Source organism: Pelodiscus sinensis, chromosome 1, assembly GCF_049634645.1.
Source record: "Pelodiscus sinensis isolate JC-2024 chromosome 1, ASM4963464v1, whole genome shotgun sequence".
In the NCBI taxonomy this organism is placed as follows: Eukaryota; Metazoa; Chordata; order Testudines; family Trionychidae; genus Pelodiscus; species Pelodiscus sinensis.
The window spans coordinates 2124943-2144031 of NC_134711.1; the positions used below are offsets into that span (position 1 = coordinate 2124943).

At 61.9% G+C, this 19089-nt stretch overlaps 1 protein-coding gene across 1 annotated transcript; it reads left to right on the forward strand.

Moving 5' to 3' along the window:
- The first annotated feature begins 889 nt into the window (after positions 1–889).
- Positions 890–16675, forward strand: LOC142827957 (interferon-induced protein with tetratricopeptide repeats 5-like). The gene is made up of 2 exons (XM_075924707.1): positions 890–1057; positions 14817–16675. Exons 1-2 carry the CDS (start codon positions 1053–1055, stop codon positions 16162–16164), a joined length of 1353 nt encoding a protein of 450 aa, XP_075780822.1. The 5' UTR covers positions 890–1052; the 3' UTR covers positions 16165–16675.
- The last annotated feature ends 2414 nt before the right edge of the window (positions 16676–19089 follow it).

Sequence of the window (19089 nt, forward strand, 5' to 3'; positions counted from 1 at the left end):
TCCCACCTACCCCGAACAAGTTCTGTCCGGTTCCAAGAAACCAGCCACAGATCCCTGGTCAATTTACCCTCTGGACCTTACCACAAATCACGCTGGGCCAATCCTTTAGAATCTATATCTAAAGGTTTATTATTACAAGAAAGAAAAGCCTGAGAGTAAGGTTATTAAAGTACAGTACGTTACATGCACCGAATCTCCCAGTTCTCGATGCAGGCTCTAGCAGAGATGTTGCAGCTGCTGGTTTAAAAGTTCTTATTGCACATCCTACGATCAGGATGGGTTCACAGGTCTTCCGGGCTCTTCAATCCCTGCAGTGCTGCCTCTGGGATGAAGTGCTGAGCTGAGAACAAAATGGCATCGACCACATGGCCTCTTTATACTCCTTCCTGGCCTCTTCTAGTATGTAGCAGGTCACCTGGTCCTCAGCCTCTCTGCTGGCAGCTCTTGGGTCTCCGCCCTCCTGCTTTAGGTGTGTCTTTGGGCCATCAAGGGCCATTGTCCCACAGGGCTTCACTACTCAGCCTGTCCATAGCCATGCTCAATCACATTCACAGAAATATTCAGCTTCCACACAGATTACAGATTCCTACCTACACACACAGACATTATACACTCACATAAATAGCGTACATAAGATCAACAAACAATAATCTCCCATTCAATACCCCACATGGCTCCCCCCACACCAATTTCTGGGGCCAACACCCCCACCTAGGGGTGCAGCAGCGATCTGGCTGCTTCCCTCCAACTCAGTAATGTGACATGGGCGTGTATGGAATGCTTCTTATCTTGGACCTGCCTATGCACCAAGAGGAGATAAGGCCAACACCCAGGTCCTGTATCAGCACCCGGGCTGCAGGTCCTGTATCAGCGCCAGGCAGGGGGACAGTGGACGGGACGCCGAGTTTCACTTTCCTTTCCACTCCCACCCCGCTCACTCTCCATTTCCTGACACTCCCGCCCCGGGAAGGGGCGTGGGGTGGCAGTAGACAGTCCAGACCACAGACAGGTTGCAGTGCCAAGAGAGGAGCCCTGGCACCGAGCTGTGCACAATGAGGTAGGGGCGCTGGGGGCGGTGCATCTCTGGGTCCTTTGCCTCTCCCAGCCCTAGCCGGGCTCACCCAGCTGGCACCCACTGCCTACCCCCCCCCCCAGCTGACCCCTGATGGCTAAAGGCCCCGTACCCCCCCCCCCAGGCCGACCCCTGATGGCTAAAGGCCCCCTACCCCACCCCGCACCCTCTGGCTACCCCCCCCCCGGCTGTCATTCCTGCCCTTTCCCCTCAGCCCCCAGGGCAGCCCCCCGCCCCCGATGTTTTGCACACAGACGTGTCTGGGGCGGGGATCTCCCCAGCCTGTCACCGCCCCCCCGCTGCCCTGCACCCTGGCTGGGGAGGACCCGGGGTCTCTCCGGCCCCGCAGCGCTGTGGCCCGGGGCGGGGCAGGGGAGGGGAGGAGGCGGCGGGAGCCCGGGATTCCTGTAACGCCCGGCCCGGAGCTGGAACCAGCTGCCCCCGCGCTCGGAGCCCCCAGCTGCCCGGGGGGCGGGGCCAAGCTTCCGAGGGGAGCAGCGGAGCGAGCCGGGCCCGGCCGGCGATGGGGGGGGCGGCGGAGCGGACACACCTGGGGAGGCGCCAGCCCCGGCCCGAGCGCCCGGACTCCTCAGCTGAGCGCGGGGACCGAGCAGAGAGGAAAGGGGAGGGGAGAGTTGTGTGCCCAGCTAGACCCTGTGGGGGGACAGAAAAGGGCTGGGCGGGGAGAAGAGGCTCTGTAACTGGGCACAAGGGTGCAGAGTTGGGGTGTCTGTGTGTAGCCAGGCACAAGGGTGCGGGGGTGGGGTGTCTGTGTGTGGCCAGGCACAAGGGTGCGGGGGTGGGGTGTCTGTGTGTGTAGCCAGGCACAAGTGTGTGGGGTTGGGGTGTCTGTGTGTAGCCAGGCACAAGGGTGCAGAGTTGGGGTGTCTGTGTGTAGCCAGGCACAGAGGTGCGGGGTTGGGGTGTCTGTGTGTGTAGCCAGGCACAAGGGTGCGGGGGTGGGGTGTCTGTGTGTAGCCAGGCACAAGGGTGTGGGGTTGGGGTGTCTGTGTGTGTAGCCAGGCACAAGGGTGCGGGGGTGGGGTGTCTGTGTGTAGCCAGGCACAAGGGTGCGGGGGTGGGGTGTCTGTGTGTAGCCAGGCACAACGGTACGGGGGTGGGGTGTCTGTGTGTAGCCAGGCACAAGGGTGCAGAGTTGGGGTGTCTGTGTGTAGCCAGGCACAAGTGTGCGGGAGTGGGGTGTCTGTGTGTGTAGCCAGGCACAACGGTACGGGGGTGGGGTGTCTGTGTGTAGCCAGGCACAAGGGTGCAGAGTTGGGGTGTCTGTGTGTAGCCAGGCACAAGTGTGCGGGGGTGGGGTGTCTGTGTGTGTAGCCAGGCACAAGGGTGCGGGGGTGGGGTGTCTGTGTGTAGCCAGGCACAAGGGTGCGGGGGTGGGGTGTCTGTGTGTAGCCAGGCACAACGGTACGGGGGTGGGGTGTCTGTGTGTAGCCAGGCACAAGGGTGCAGAGTTGGGGTGTCTGTGTGTAGCCAGGCACAAGTGTGCGGGAGTGGGGTGTCTGTGTGTGTAGCCAGGCACAAGGGTGCGGGGGTGGGGTGTCTGTGTGTAGCCAGGCACAAGGGTGCGGGGGAGGGGTGTCTGTGTGTAGCCAGGCACAAGGGTGCGGGGGTGGGGTGTCTGTGTGTGTAGCCAGGCACACGGGTGCGGGGGTGGGGTGTCTGTGTGTGTAGCCAGGCACAAGGGTGCGGGGGAGGGGTGTCTGTGTGTAGCCAGGCACAAGGGTGCGGGGCAGGGGTGTCTGTGTGTGTAGCCAGGCACAAGGGTGCGGGGGTGGGGTGTCTGTGTGTGTAGCCAGGCACACGGGTGCGGGGTTGGGGTGTCTGTGTGTAGCCAGGCACAAGAGTGCGGGGGTGGGGTGTCTGTGTGTAGCCAGGCACAAGGGTGCGGGGGTGGGGTGTCTGTGTGTAGCCAGGCACAAGTGTGCGGGGGTGGGGTGTCTGTGTGTAGCCAGTCACAAAGGTGCGGGGGTTGCTGTCTATGTGTGTAGCCAGGCACAAGGGTGCAGAGTTGGGGTGTCTGTGTGTGGCCAGGCACAAGTGTGCGGGGGTGGGGTGTCTGTGTGTGTAGCCAGGCACAAGTGTGCGGGGTGGGGTGTCTGTGTGTGGCCAGGCACAAGTGTGTGGGGTTGGGGTGTCTGTGTGTGTAGCCAGGCACAAGTGTGTGGGGTTGGGGTGTCTGTGTGTAGCCAGGCACAAGGGTGCAGAGTTGGGGTGTCTGTGTGTAGCCAGGCACAGAGGTGCGGGGTTGGGGTGTCTGTGTGTGTAGCCAGGCACAAGGGTGCGGGGGTGGGGTGTCTGTGTGTAGCCAGGCACAAGGGTGTGGGGTTGGAGTGTCTGTGTGTGTAGCCAGGCACAAGGGTGCGGGGGTGGGGTGTCTGTGTGTAGCCAGGCACAAGGGTGCGGGGGTGGGGTGTCTGTGTGTAGCCAGGCACAACGGTACGGGGGTGGGGTGTCTGTGTGTAGCCAGGCACAAGGGTGCAGAGTTGGGGTGTCTGTGTGTAGCCAGGCACAAGTGTGCGGGAGTGGGGTGTCTGTGTGTGTAGCCAGGCACAACGGTACGGGGGTGGGGTGTCTGTGTGTAGCCAGGCACAAGGGTGCAGAGTTGGGGTGTCTGTGTGTAGCCAGGCACAAGTGTGCGGGGGTGGGGTGTCTGTGTGTGTAGCCAGGCACAAGGGTGCGGGGGTGGGGTGTCTGTGTGTAGCCAGGCACAAGGGTGCGGGGGTGGGGTGTCTGTGTGTAGCCAGGCACAACGGTACGGGGGTGGGGTGTCTGTGTGTAGCCAGGCACAAGGGTGCAGAGTTGGGGTGTCTGTGTGTAGCCAGGCACAAGTGTGCGGGAGTGGGGTGTCTGTGTGTGTAGCCAGGCACAAGGGTGCGGGGGTGGGGTGTCTGTGTGTAGCCAGGCACAAGGGTGCGGGGGAGGGGTGTCTGTGTGTAGCCAGGCACAAGGGTGCGGGGGTGGGGTGTCTGTGTGTGTAGCCAGGCACACGGGTGCGGGGGTGGGGTGTCTGTGTGTGTAGCCAGGCACAAGGGTGCGGGGGAGGGGTGTCTGTGTGTAGCCAGGCACAAGGGTGCGGGGCAGGGGTGTCTGTGTGTGTAGCCAGGCACAAGGGTGCGGGGGTGGGGTGTCTGTGTGTGTAGCCAGGCACACGGGTGCGGGGTTGGGGTGTCTGTGTGTAGCCAGGCACAAGAGTGCGGGGGTGGGGTGTCTGTGTGTAGCCAGGCACAAGGGTGCGGGGGTGGGGTGTCTGTGTGTAGCCAGGCACAAGTGTGCGGGGGTGGGGTGTCTGTGTGTAGCCAGTCACAAAGGTGCGGGGGTTGCTGTCTATGTGTGTAGCCAGGCACAAGGGTGCAGAGTTGGGGTGTCTGTGTGTGGCCAGGCACAAGTGTGCGGGGGTGGGGTGTCTGTGTGTGTAGCCAGGCACAAGTGTGCGGGGTGGGGTGTCTGTGTGTGGCCAGGCACAAGTGTGTGGGGTTGGGGTGTCTGTGTGTGTAGCCAGGCACAAGTGTGTGGGGTTGGGGTGTCTGTGTGTAGCCAGGCACAAGGGTGCAGAGTTGGGGTGTCTGTGTGTAGCCAGGCACAGAGGTGCGGGGTTGGGGTGTCTGTGTGTGTAGCCAGGCACAAGGGTGCGGGGGTGGGGTGTCTGTGTGTAGCCAGGCACAAGGGTGTGGGGTTGGAGTGTCTGTGTGTGTAGCCAGGCACAAGGGTGCGGGGGTGGGGTGTCTGTGTGTAGCCAGGCACAAGGGTGCGGGGGTGGGGTGTCTGTGTGTAGCCAGGCACAACGGTACGGGGGTGGGGTGTCTGTGTGTAGCCAGGCACAAGGGTGCAGAGTTGGGGTGTCTGTGTGTAGCCAGGCACAAGTGTGCGGGAGTGGGGTGTCTGTGTGTGTAGCCAACCATAAGAGTGCGGGGTGGGGTGTCTGTGTGTAGCCAGGCACAAGGGTGCGGGGGTGGGGTGTCTGTGTGAAGCCAGCCATAAGTGTGCGGCGTGGGGTGTCTGTGTGTAGCCAGGCACAAGGATGCGGGGGTGGGGTGTCTGTGTGTAGCCAGGCACAAGAGTGCGGGGGTGGGGTGTCTGTGTGTAGCCAGGCACAAGTGTGCGGGGTGGGGTGTCTGTGTGTAGCCAGGCATAAGGGTGCGGGGTGGGGTGTCTGTGTGTAGCCAGCCACGAGTGTGCAGGGTGGGGTGTCTGTGTGTAGCCAGCCACAAAGGTGCGGGGGTGGGGTGGCTGTGTGTAGCCAGGCACAAAGGTGTGGGGTGGGGTGTCTGTGTGTGTGTAGCCAGCCACAGAGGTGCGGGGTGGGGTGTCTGTGTGTGTGTAGCCAGGCACAAGGGTGCGGGGGTGGGGTGTCTATGTGTGTAGCCAGGCACAGAGGTGCGGGGTGGGGTGTCTGTGTGTGTGTGTAGCCAGGCACAAGGGTGCGGGGGTGGGGTGTCTGTGTGTAGCCAGGCACAGGGGTGCAGGGTGGGGTGTCTGTGTGTGTGTAGCCAGGCACAAGGGTGCGGGGGTGGGGTGTCTGTGTGTAGCCAGGCACAATGGTGTGGGGGTGGGGTGTCTGTGTGTAGCCAGGCACAAGAGTGTGGGGTTGGGGTGTCTGTGTGTAGCCAGGCACAAGGGTGCGGGGGTGGGGTGTCTGTGTGTAGCCAGGCACAAGGGTGTGGGGTTGGGGTGTCTGTGTGTGTAGCCAGGCACAAGGGTGCGGGGTTGGGGTGTCTGTGTGTAGCCAGGCACAATGGTGTGGGGGTGGGGTGTCTGTGTGTAGCCAGGCACAAGGGTGCGGGGTTGGGGTGTCTGTGTGTAGCCAGGCACAATGGTGTGGGGGTGGGGTGTCTGTGTGTAGCCAGGCACAAGGGTGTGGGGTTGGAGTGTCTGTGTGTGTAGCCAGGCACAAGGGTGCGGGGGTGGGGTGTCTGTGTGTAGCCAGGCACAAGTGTGCGGGGGTGGGGTGTCTGTGTGTAGCCAGTCACAAAGGTGCGGGGGTTGCTGTCTATGTGTGTAGCCAGGCACAAGGGTGCAGAGTTGGGGTGTCTGTGTGTGGCCAGGCACAAGTGTGCGGGGGTGGGGTGTCTGTGTGTGTAGCCAGGCACAAGTGTGCGGGGTGGGGTGTCTGTGTGTGGCCAGGCACAAGTGTGTGGGGTTGGGGTGTCTGTGTGTGTAGCCAGGCACAAGTGTGTGGGGTTGGGGTGTCTGTGTGTAGCCAGGCACAAGGGTGCAGAGTTGGGGTGTCTGTGTGTAGCCAGGCACAGAGGTGCGGGGTTGGGGTGTCTGTGTGTGTAGCCAGGCACAAGGGTGCGGGGGTGGGGTGTCTGTGTGTAGCCAGGCACAAGGGTGTGGGGTTGGAGTGTCTGTGTGTGTAGCCAGGCACAAGGGTGCGGGGGTGGGGTGTCTGTGTGTAGCCAGGCACAAGGGTGCGGGGGTGGGGTGTCTGTGTGTAGCCAGGCACAACGGTACGGGGGTGGGGTGTCTGTGTGTAGCCAGGCACAAGGGTGCAGAGTTGGGGTGTCTGTGTGTAGCCAGGCACAAGTGTGCGGGAGTGGGGTGTCTGTGTGTGTAGCCAGGCACAACGGTACGGGGGTGGGGTGTCTGTGTGTAGCCAGGCACAAGGGTGCAGAGTTGGGGTGTCTGTGTGTAGCCAGGCACAAGTGTGCGGGGGTGGGGTGTCTGTGTGTGTAGCCAGGCACAAGGGTGCGGGGGTGGGGTGTCTGTGTGTAGCCAGGCACAAGGGTGCGGGGGTGGGGTGTCTGTGTGTAGCCAGGCACAACGGTACGGGGGTGGGGTGTCTGTGTGTAGCCAGGCACAAGGGTGCAGAGTTGGGGTGTCTGTGTGTAGCCAGGCACAAGTGTGCGGGAGTGGGGTGTCTGTGTGTGTAGCCAGGCACAAGGGTGCGGGGGTGGGGTGTCTGTGTGTAGCCAGGCACAAGGGTGCGGGGGAGGGGTGTCTGTGTGTAGCCAGGCACAAGGGTGCGGGGGTGGGGTGTCTGTGTGTGTAGCCAGGCACACGGGTGCGGGGGTGGGGTGTCTGTGTGTGTAGCCAGGCACAAGGGTGCGGGGGAGGGGTGTCTGTGTGTAGCCAGGCACAAGGGTGCGGGGCAGGGGTGTCTGTGTGTGTAGCCAGGCACAAGGGTGCGGGGGTGGGGTGTCTGTGTGTGTAGCCAGGCACACGGGTGCGGGGTTGGGGTGTCTGTGTGTAGCCAGGCACAAGAGTGCGGGGGTGGGGTGTCTGTGTGTAGCCAGGCACAAGGGTGCGGGGGTGGGGTGTCTGTGTGTAGCCAGGCACAAGTGTGCGGGGGTGGGGTGTCTGTGTGTAGCCAGTCACAAAGGTGCGGGGGTTGCTGTCTATGTGTGTAGCCAGGCACAAGGGTGCAGAGTTGGGGTGTCTGTGTGTGGCCAGGCACAAGTGTGCGGGGGTGGGGTGTCTGTGTGTGTAGCCAGGCACAAGTGTGCGGGGTGGGGTGTCTGTGTGTGGCCAGGCACAAGTGTGTGGGGTTGGGGTGTCTGTGTGTGTAGCCAGGCACAAGTGTGCGGGGTGGGGTGTCTGTGTGTGGCCAGGCACAAGTGTGTGGGGTTGGGGTGTCTGTGTGTGTAGCCAGGCACAAGTGTGTGGGGTTGGGGTGTCTGTGTGTAGCCAGGCACAAGGGTGCAGAGTTGGGGTGTCTGTGTGTAGCCAGGCACAGAGGTGCGGGGTTGGGGTGTCTGTGTGTGTAGCCAGGCACAAGGGTGCGGGGGTGGGGTGTCTGTGTGTAGCCAGGCACAAGGGTGTGGGGTTGGAGTGTCTGTGTGTGTAGCCAGGCACAAGGGTGCGGGGGTGGGGTGTCTGTGTGTAGCCAGGCACAAGGGTGCGGGGGTGGGGTGTCTGTGTGTAGCCAGGCACAACGGTACGGGGGTGGGGTGTCTGTGTGTAGCCAGGCACAAGGGTGCAGAGTTGGGGTGTCTGTGTGTAGCCAGGCACAAGTGTGCGGGAGTGGGGTGTCTGTGTGTGTAGCCAACCATAAGAGTGCGGGGTGGGGTGTCTGTGTGTAGCCAGGCACAAGGGTGCGGGGGTGGGGTGTCTGTGTGAAGCCAGCCATAAGTGTGCGGCGTGGGGTGTCTGTGTGTAGCCAGGCACAAGGATGCGGGGGTGGGGTGTCTGTGTGTAGCCAGGCACAAGAGTGCGGGGGTGGGGTGTCTGTGTGTAGCCAGGCACAAGTGTGCGGGGTGGGGTGTCTGTGTGTAGCCAGGCATAAGGGTGCGGGGTGGGGTGTCTGTGTGTAGCCAGCCACGAGTGTGCAGGGTGGGGTGTCTGTGTGTAGCCAGCCACAAAGGTGCGGGGGTGGGGTGGCTGTGTGTAGCCAGGCACAAAGGTGTGGGGTGGGGTGTCTGTGTGTGTGTAGCCAGCCACAGAGGTGCGGGGTGGGGTGTCTGTGTGTGTGTAGCCAGGCACAAGAGTGCGGGGGTGGGGTGTCTATGTGTGTAGCCAGGCACAGAGGTGCGGGGTGGGGTGTCTGTGTGTGTGTGTAGCCAGGCACAAGGGTGCGGGGGTGGGGTGTCTGTGTGTAGCCAGGCACAGGGGTGCAGGGTGGGGTGTCTGTGTGTGTGTAGCCAGGCACAAGGGTGCGGGGGTGGGGTGTCTGTGTGTAGCCAGGCACAATGGTGTGGGGGTGGGGTGTCTGTGTGTAGCCAGGCACAAGAGTGTGGGGTTGGGGTGTCTGTGTGTAGCCAGGCACAAGGGTGCGGGGGTGGGGTGTCTGTGTGTAGCCAGGCACAAGGGTGTGGGGTTGGGGTGTCTGTGTGTGTAGCCAGGCACAAGGGTGCGGGGTTGGGGTGTCTGTGTGTAGCCAGGCACAATGGTGTGGGGGTGGGGTGTCTGTGTGTAGCCAGGCACAAGGGTGCGGGGTTGGGGTGTCTGTGTGTAGCCAGGCACAATGGTGTGGGGGTGGGGTGTCTGTGTGTAGCCAGGCACAAGGGTGTGGGGTTGGAGTGTCTGTGTGTGTAGCCAGGCACAAGGGTGCGGGGGTGGGGTGTCTGTGTGTAGCCAGGCACAAGTGTGCGGGGGTGGGGTGTCTGTGTGTAGCCAGTCACAAAGGTGCGGGGGTTGCTGTCTATGTGTGTAGCCAGGCACAAGGGTGCAGAGTTGGGGTGTCTGTGTGTGGCCAGGCACAAGTGTGCGGGGGTGGGGTGTCTGTGTGTGTAGCCAGGCACAAGTGTGCGGGGTGGGGTGTCTGTGTGTGGCCAGGCACAAGTGTGTGGGGTTGGGGTGTCTGTGTGTGTAGCCAGGCACAAGTGTGTGGGGTTGGGGTGTCTGTGTGTAGCCAGGCACAAGGGTGCAGAGTTGGGGTGTCTGTGTGTAGCCAGGCACAGAGGTGCGGGGTTGGGGTGTCTGTGTGTGTAGCCAGGCACAAGGGTGCGGGGGTGGGGTGTCTGTGTGTAGCCAGGCACAAGGGTGTGGGGTTGGAGTGTCTGTGTGTGTAGCCAGGCACAAGGGTGCGGGGGTGGGGTGTCTGTGTGTAGCCAGGCACAAGGGTGCGGGGGTGGGGTGTCTGTGTGTAGCCAGGCACAACGGTACGGAGGTGGGGTGTCTGTGTGTAGCCAGGCACAAGGGTGCAGAGTTGGGGTGTCTGTGTGTAGCCAGGCACAAGTGTGCGGGAGTGGGGTGTCTGTGTGTGTAGCCAGGCACAACGGTACGGGGGTGGGGTGTCTGTGTGTAGCCAGGCACAAGGGTGCAGAGTTGGGGTGTCTGTGTGTAGCCAGGCACAAGTGTGCGGGGGTGGGGTGTCTGTGTGTGTAGCCAGGCACAAGGGTGCGGGGGTGGGGTGTCTGTGTGTAGCCAGGCACAAGGGTGCGGGGGTGGGGTGTCTGTGTGTAGCCAGGCACAACGGTACGGGGGTGGGGTGTCTGTGTGTAGCCAGGCACAAGGGTGCAGAGTTGGGGTGTCTGTGTGTAGCCAGGCACAAGTGTGCGGGAGTGGGGTGTCTGTGTGTGTAGCCAGGCACAAGGGTGCGGGGGTGGGGTGTCTGTGTGTAGCCAGGCACAAGGGTGCGGGGGAGGGGTGTCTGTGTGTAGCCAGGCACAAGGGTGCGGGGGTGGGGTGTCTGTGTGTGTAGCCAGGCACACGGGTGCGGGGGTGGGGTGTCTGTGTGTGTAGCCAGGCACAAGGGTGCGGGGGAGGGGTGTCTGTGTGTAGCCAGGCACAAGGGTGCGGGGCAGGGGTGTCTGTGTGTGTAGCCAGGCACAAGGGTGCGGGGGTGGGGTGTCTGTGTGTGTAGCCAGGCACACGGGTGCGGGGTTGGGGTGTCTGTGTGTAGCCAGGCACAAGAGTGCGGGGGTGGGGTGTCTGTGTGTAGCCAGGCACAAGGGTGCGGGGGTGGGGTGTCTGTGTGTAGCCAGGCACAAGTGTGCGGGGGTGGGGTGTCTGTGTGTAGCCAGTCACAAAGGTGCGGGGGTTGCTGTCTATGTGTGTAGCCAGGCACAAGGGTGCAGAGTTGGGGTGTCTGTGTGTGGCCAGGCACAAGTGTGCGGGGGTGGGGTGTCTGTGTGTGTAGCCAGGCACAAGTGTGCGGGGTGGGGTGTCTGTGTGTGGCCAGGCACAAGTGTGTGGGGTTGGGGTGTCTGTGTGTGTAGCCAGGCACAAGTGTGTGGGGTTGGGGTGTCTGTGTGTAGCCAGGCACAAGGGTGCAGAGTTGGGGTGTCTGTGTGTAGCCAGGCACAGAGGTGCGGGGTTGGGGTGTCTGTGTGTGTAGCCAGGCACAAGGGTGCGGGGGTGGGGTGTCTGTGTGTAGCCAGGCACAAGGGTGTGGGGTTGGAGTGTCTGTGTGTGTAGCCAGGCACAAGGGTGCGGGGGTGGGGTGTCTGTGTGTAGCCAGGCACAAGGGTGCGGGGGTGGGGTGTCTGTGTGTAGCCAGGCACAACGGTACGGGGGTGGGGTGTCTGTGTGTAGCCAGGCACAAGGGTGCAGAGTTGGGGTGTCTGTGTGTAGCCAGGCACAAGTGTGCGGGAGTGGGGTGTCTGTGTGTGTAGCCAACCATAAGAGTGCGGGGTGGGGTGTCTGTGTGTAGCCAGGCACAAGGGTGCGGGGGTGGGGTGTCTGTGTGAAGCCAGCCATAAGTGTGCGGCGTGGGGTGTCTGTGTGTAGCCAGGCACAAGGATGCGGGGGTGGGGTGTCTGTGTGTAGCCAGGCACAAGAGTGCGGGGGTGGGGTGTCTGTGTGTAGCCAGGCACAAGTGTGCGGGGTGGGGTGTCTGTGTGTAGCCAGGCATAAGGGTGCGGGGTGGGGTGTCTGTGTGTAGCCAGCCACGAGTGTGCAGGGTGGGGTGTCTGTGTGTAGCCAGCCACAAAGGTGCGGGGGTGGGGTGGCTGTGTGTAGCCAGGCACAAAGGTGTGGGGTGGGGTGTCTGTGTGTGTGTAGCCAGCCACAGAGGTGCGGGGTGGGGTGTCTGTGTGTGTGTAGCCAGGCACAAGGGTGCGGGGGTGGGGTGTCTATGTGTGTAGCCAGGCACAGAGGTGCGGGGTGGGGTGTCTGTGTGTGTGTGTAGCCAGGCACAAGGGTGCGGGGGTGGGGTGTCTGTGTGTAGCCAGGCACAGGGGTGCAGGGTGGGGTGTCTGTGTGTGTGTAGCCAAGCACAAGGGTGCGGGGGTGGGGTGTCTGTGTGTAGCCAGGCACAATGGTGTGGGGGTGGGGTGTCTGTGTGTAGCCAGGCACAAGAGTGTGGGGTTGGGGTGTCTGTGTGTAGCCAGGCACAAGGGTGCGGGGGTGGGGTGTCTGTGTGTAGCCAGGCACAAGGGTGTGGGGTTGGGGTGTCTGTGTGTGTAGCCAGGCACAAGGGTGCGGGGTTGGGGTGTCTGTGTGTAGCCAGGCACAATGGTGTGGGGGTGGGGTGTCTGTGTGTAGCCAGGCACAAGGGTGCGGGGTTGGGGTGTCTGTGTGTAGCCAGGCACAATGGTGTGGGGGTGGGGTGTCTGTGTGTAGCCAGGCACAAGGGTGCGGGGGTGGGGTGTCTGTGTGTTGCCAGGCACAAGGGTGCAGGGGTGGGGTGTCTGTGTGTGTAGCCAGGCACAAGGGTGCAGGGTTGGGGTGTCTGTGTGTAGCCAGGGTGGTGTGTGGGTGGGGTGTCTGTGTGTAGACAGGCACAAGGGTGCGGGGGTGGGTTGTCTGTGTGTAGCCAGGCACAAGGGTGCGGGGGTGGGTGTCTGTGTGTAGCCAGGCACAGGGGTGTGGGGGTGGGTGTCTGTGTGTAGCCAGGCACAAGGGTGCGGGGGTGGGTGTCTGTGTGTAGCCAGGCACACGGGGCAGTAGGGGGGAGGGCGGATCTGTGCGTCCACCAGGTGCCGTGAGAGGGGGAGGTCAGTGCCGGCTGCAGTCGGGGGGCAGAGAGGACAGGTCCCTTGGGGCCCAGCAGTTCAAAGGGCCCCGGGGCTCCTGGCCACCCTCCCTGCTCCTGCAGCCCCGTGCCCCTGAAATCCCCCCTGAGCCCCGAGGGCTGGACTCCTCATAGAATCCGAGGGCTTGGAGAGACCTCAGGAGCCCATCTATCCAGCCCCCTGCTCTAGGCAGGACCAATCCCAACGAAATCAACGCAGCCAGGTCGCTGTCAAGCTGAGACTTAAACACCTCTAGGGATGGAGATTCCACCCCCGCCCTAGGGAACCCAGCCCAGGGCTTCCCCACCCGCCTAGGGAAATCGTTTTTCCTAATATCCAACCTAGATCTCTTCCACTGTAGCTTGAGACCATTGCTCCTCCTTCTGCCATCTGTTGCTACTGTGAACAGCCTTTCTCCATCCTCTCTGGAATCCCAATCCAGGCTCCTCCCTTGTTCCTCGTTCCTCCTTGTCTTTCTTCCCGGTATCTGACTTCCTCACTTACCTCAGGGTTTTGGTCACCGTCCCCTGACAAACCTACTTTAAAGCCCTCCTCACTAGGTTTGCAATCCTGCCCGCGAAGATGCTCCTTCCTCTCTTGGTTGGGTGGATCCCGTCTCTTTCTAACAATCCCCAGGCCCGGAACAGAGTCCCATGATCGAAGAAACCAAAGCCCTCTCTGCGTCACCACCTGCGCAACCACGCATTGACTTCCTCAATTCGACGATCCCTACATGGATCTTTTCCTTCAATAAGGAGGATGGACAAGAACATCACTTGCGCTTCAGATTCCTTGATCCTTCTACCCAGCGCTACATGACCTGCTGTGACCTGCTCAAGGTCGTTCTTGGCCGTATCGTTAGTTCCTCCCTTTCCCCTGCCTATCCTTGGGCAACCTGGACTCTTCTGTACCCACGTGACCAGTCGCACCTATTATCCAAGCCGGGATGATGCCATAAGAATGTAAGAACGGCCGTATTGGGTCAGACCGAAGGTCCTTCTAGCCCAGTCTCCTGTCTGCCGACAGTGGCCAGCACCAGGTGCCCCAGAGAGGATGGACCAAAGACAATGATCAAGCGATTTGTCTCCTGCCATCCCTCTCCAGCCTCTGACAAACAGAGGCCAAGGACACCATTTTATCCCCTGGCTAATAGCCTTGTATGGACCTCACCGCCATGCCAGCGAGGCCGCAGCTGGGTTTGTTTAGCAGCCTTCCACATCCTTCCTGCGTCTTCCCCACGATACACACAACTAAGACGCTGATTCGATTTTGCCCCCCGCTTCTGTCTTGTCTCCGTGGTCCCTGCTATTACAGCCCCTGCTCCCACCAGCTTGTGACCTGGCCTCCAGCTCTCCGTGTTTATGACGTACCTGGGGGCTCTGGTCACCCGCCCCCACCAAACCCAGTTTAAAGCCTCCTCGCTTGACACACAAGCCAAAATGAACCTCCAGGTCACAGCTCCCGCTAAGGTGGGCCCCTGCGCCACCGCGCACAAAACATTCTTCCCCCGCCTCCTCCACTTGTACAGCAGCTGGGTGCTCCGGCAGGAGGGGACAGCTGAGACGGTGTGGTGAGGGATCCGCTGAGGTAGGGGGGCTGGGACCTGCCATGACTGGTGGCGGGGGCCTCCACGAGGGCGGGAAGGGGCTGGGGGCTGTTCTGGCGGCTGGGGCCGGGAACAGGACCTGCCACATGGTGGGAGGCAGGGTGGAGTTTCTGCACTGCTGGCCGGGAACGTCTCTGTGTGAAAAACTTGGGTGCCACGGTGGCAAACGTCCAAACCAGCGCCCATGACCTCAATATTGGTGCACAAGCCAAAACGCACTGTGCTCCTGGCTGGAAAATCTTAGAAGGAACCCTGTTCCTGGGGTACATTTTGGCTTTGATGAACATGCATCTGATATTACAGAGTGTCAGATATTCTAGCTTCAGCCCTAACGGCGAATGGCACAACCAACCGAGGTACAGCCAAAAAACGTGCAATGTTCCCATCTCCAGCTCTGGGGTGGAGGGGCATTGAAACCAGTCACTTCACTGTCACCCTTGTAAGCGGTTCCTTCCCCAGGAGAAATTCTCCCGACTACCCGCGCGGAGCTCACCACACACTGCCTGGGCTGCAGGGAGTCGGGTCGCTTTGCAGGGGGGCTTTGTGGGACACAGGAAGTGCTAAGTGGATTCCACAGAGGTTGGGGGAAGCCCATCCACAAAGGCCCCACGCCCGGCGGAGGGGGCATCAGACACGGCCCTCCAAGCTCCGCGCCAGGTCTGCACTTTGCAATTGGCTCTTAAGCAGACAGAGACCTCGTCCCTCCCTGGTCCCCACCCCACGACCTTAGTGTGCTGGGGAAATTCATTCATTCAACGGTGTCTGGTTCCCCCTCTCTCTGCAGCTCCCTGCCGCTGAAGGAGAAGCTGCAGGCCCTCCAGTGCCAATTCACCTGGGACTTTGAAATCAGGGACAAGGTGGACGCAGCTCACATCCTCCATACGGTGGCTCTGAGGATTGCCCACACTCCCTACCCGAACCAGGCCGCCTACCTGGCCCTGCAGGCTTATCTCTGCCACCTGCAAGGGCGATATGAGGACGCTCTGCAAAGCCTTAAGAAAGCTGAAGAGTTCCTGGCCAGAGATCACCCAGGTAACGTCCCCCGCCAGGCCCTGGTCATTTACGGGAACTACGCCTGGATCTACTATCACCTGGCCCATTACGACGTGGTGGAGCGTTACCTGGACAAGGTGAGCCAGATCTGCCGCTCCCTGAACAGCCGCTCGCCATACGCAGCTCTGATCCCTGAGGTCCACGCACACAAAGGCTGGTCTCTCCTGGCAACCGGCTTCCGCCACGGCCTACAGGCCACAAAGTGTTTCCAAAGGGCATTGGCAGAAGACGAAGCCAATGGGGAATTTCTTGCTGGGTCGGCAATCGCAGCCTTCGCCTCCTGGACCCACTCACGTGATTTTCAATATAAGTTAGAAGCCAAAAAGAAGTTCAGCGCCATTATCCAGGAAGAGCCGCAAAACTATGAAGCTAAAATGTATTTAGCCAAGATCCTTGAGACGTGGGATAGACCCCAGGGAGAAGCCCTGGTCGAAGATGTTGTTCGGAATAGCCGGGACCCCGAGGTCCTGAGAAATGCAGCCAAGTTCTTTCAAGCTGAGTTCCCAGAAAAAGCAATTGCTATTCTAGAGCGAGCAATCTCTCGGGACCCCACTTATCACCTCCCTCACTATGACCTGGGTCGGTGCTACAAACAACAACTGGCGGCGGCCGAGACAGACAGGAGAGAAGAAATCGTAGCAGCGGGTACGGAGGCCTTCAAGATGGCTGTGCAGAAAGATCCCGCCTCTGTGTTTGCAAAGCTGGCGCTAGCTGAAATGTACGGAGAAAAGACACCTGAGTACCAAGAGGAGATTTACCTCAACCTCATGAGCGAGGTGTCCACCCTCAGCAAGAGGTGCCAGCAGGCCGTCTACCTTGGCTTTGGGGACTTCCTCTTCTACACACGGAAGTCCCTGCCCGAGGCAGCTGAGAAGTACAAAGCCGGTTTTGCCATCGCAGGCAGCATCTGGGAGAAAGAAACACTGAGAAGAAGGCTGCGAGAGGTGGCAGACGAATTCCAGCAGCGCTCCCAGACCACCGAGGCTGCAGCCATACAGCATGTCCTGGAACGGAACACAAGTCCCAACTACAAGAAGTGCTCCACTCGTGGCCGGAGCTGGAGACTGGAGAGGCAGTGAAAATGGGGGAATCCACCAGCAGCGCGGGACTCCTGCATTTGGAGAGGCCCCCTCACACTGCCTCCTGCTCCTCTCCAAGGCCCCACTGTGACGGCGCGTTGGGGGTTCCCCGTCTCCTGCACCCCGAAATGGCACAAACAGACTGCACCAGCCAGTGGAATTGAGGGTGGTTTATTGCTCCTCCAGCACAGCGCAGCACAGATGTAATCTGGTTACAGGAACTGGGCTAGGATGCCTCAGGCCCCCTTGAGATGGGGGAGACTGGGCCCCTAAACTCCAGCCCCTTCCCCTAGGCTCTCCTCCATGCCCTCCGACAGCCAGCAACCAACTCCCCAACTTCCAGCCCTGCCCCCCAGCCAAGGCAGCATTCCACCTTCCTTTGTTCCTCTCCATGGGGGGTGTCTGGCCACTGGTTTGCATAGTGACTCATCCTGTTTTGCTGGGTCGTGGTACCCACGGCAGCCAGTGGGGGTTCCCCCAGAGCCAGCAGCATAGAAACCAGCCAGGTACCCCCACTACGTCACAGTTCTCCCCCCTCCGAGAGCGAACTGAGCAGGGTCACTCCGCTCGTGACCTAGGGAAGTTCGGGTCCTCTGCGTGGGAACCCGCCCCGGGGACATGGGTGCTCCCCTTGACTCGGGCCGGCCGTGGCGAGGCCCCACATGAATTGGCTTCCCTCTGTCCACTCGCCGCCCCGCTCCAGGGCGACTGGCACAGGCCTGTCCTCGGGGGTCACACCCACCCTTCCACTGGCCTTGATCTCTGGCCAGGGTCTCTCGGGCCGGGGCCATGAGCCCAGCGAGCCTTCTCTGGACAGCCAGGGCGGCTTCCACCCCCGATGCTCCATCCAGGGAGGACTTCCCCTCCCATAACTCTCTCAGCAAGCCCAGAGGGTCTATCTGGGGTAGAGACCCCCAAGCCGCTTTCCTCCTGTCTTGGGCCTTCCCGCCCCTCTGGCAGGAGTCACAGGACCGGCAGTACCGCTGCACGGCTGTAAAGATTCCCGGCCAATAGAAGTGCTGGAGCAGCTTCAGCCGGGTGCTCCGGATCCCCCGGTGGCCCCCAACGGGGACATCGTGGGCCAAATACAGCAGCTTGAGGCGATACTTTCGGGGGACGACCAGCTGCCGCTCTACCCTCCATGCCCTCGCCTTCCTGGGGGGGAGCCACTCACGGAACAGGAGCCCACGCTCCCGCAGGAATCTCTCCTGGCCACCTCTCCCCCGGGGCTGAGCTGCATGGAGGCCAGCCTGGTCCCTCAGCCTCTGCAAGGAGGGGTCTGCCTGCACCTCAGCCTGGAATTCAGCTGCTGAGGCAGGGATCGGGACCTGTCCCCCACCTCTGCCTAGGTCCGGAGTCCCAGCCTGGCTGGACCCCGTGTCCACTGGGATGGGACCCTGAGGACGCTGCCAGGAGTCCTTCCCTGGACCCACGTTGTCAGCCCCCCGCTGGCTCTGGCTCCAGGTAGTGACTAGAGCCCGCTGGGATTCATGGGGCCACTCCTCTAGGTCATTCCCCATCAGCACCTCGGTGGGCAAGTGCGGGTGCACCCCCACTTCCTTGAGGCCTTCCTTCGCCCCCCATTTCAGATGCACCCGGGCTACAGGCACCTTAAACGGGGACCCATCTATGCCCTTCAGGGTCAGCTGCGCGTGGGGTAGTATCCGCTCCGGGGCCACTATGTCAGATCGGGCCAGAGTCACCTCCGCCCCCGTGTCCCAGAAGCCCGTCACCTTCCTACCATCCACCTCCAGGGGTATGAGGCACTCGCTCCGCAGGGGCCGTCCTGCCCCCACCCGGTACACGGAGAAATCCGCCTCCTGAGAATCAGACCTCCCAGGGGAGGTGCACTGAGCATCCTTCCCCTCTCTCTGAGCTGAGGTTTGCCTGCCAGCCCCTGCCTCTGGGGCAGCCTGCCCTTCCTCCCGCCCCAGCCAGTTAACCCTGGAAAGTCCCCGGTCCTGGGACCTGGTGCACTGAGCCCTCTTGTGGCCTTTTTGCCCACAGCGATGGCAAGTTAGGCTTTGGGCTGTCTCTGTCCAGGCCCTGGCTGGTTCTCTGGGGCGCAGACGACCTGTTCCTTGGTCTCGCCCCGTAGTTGACTCCCTCCGTCGCTCAGCCGAGATCCGGTCTCTGCGCGATTCCCTTTCTCTCCGGGACTCCCGTTCACACCCGGACCGGCTCTCCGTGAACTCATCCGCCAGTCTCCCGGCCTCCTGGGGGTTCTCTGGTCTCCGGTCCTTGAGCCACAGCCTCAGTTTGGGTGGGCACGCTTCATAGAACTGCTCCATCATGACCAGCTTGAGCAGCTCCTCTGCGGTCTGGGCTCCGACTCCAGACACCCACTTGCGGCAGTATTGCGCCAGGCGGGAGACCAGATCCACATAGGTCTCCCGTGGCCCTTTCTGTACCCCCCGGAACTTCTTCCTGTACATCTCGGGGGTCAGCCCGAACTTGTGCAGCAGGGCCTCCTTGACTCGGTTGTAATCCCCTGGCTGTAGGTCCTCCAGCTGACTGAGCACTCCGGCCGCCTCCTGGCTCAGTGCGGGGATGAGCTCCTGCAGCCAGTCAGCTGGGGGAACCCGTTGCAGTCCACAGGCCCTCTCAAAGGAGCTGAGGAACCCGTCTATGTCACCCATGTCCTTCAATTGGGCCACCACGAGCCTCTCCAAGTGGCTGGCAGCCCTGGGACCTTGGGGCCCATCCGCACTTGGCGCAGCCGGTGCCCCGCCGGTTCTCCCGCTCTGCCATGGCCAGCTCATGCTGTCGCTGCCTCTCTCGATCTTGGCGCTCCCTCTCTCGGTCCTCTACTTCCAATTCCCTGATCCGCAGCTGGATCTCCAGCCGCCGCAGCTCCGCTGGGCTGGCCCCTGCCCTAGATGGGCTACGGCTTGCAGGCCTCCCGGGAGACGCTGTCTCATCTCT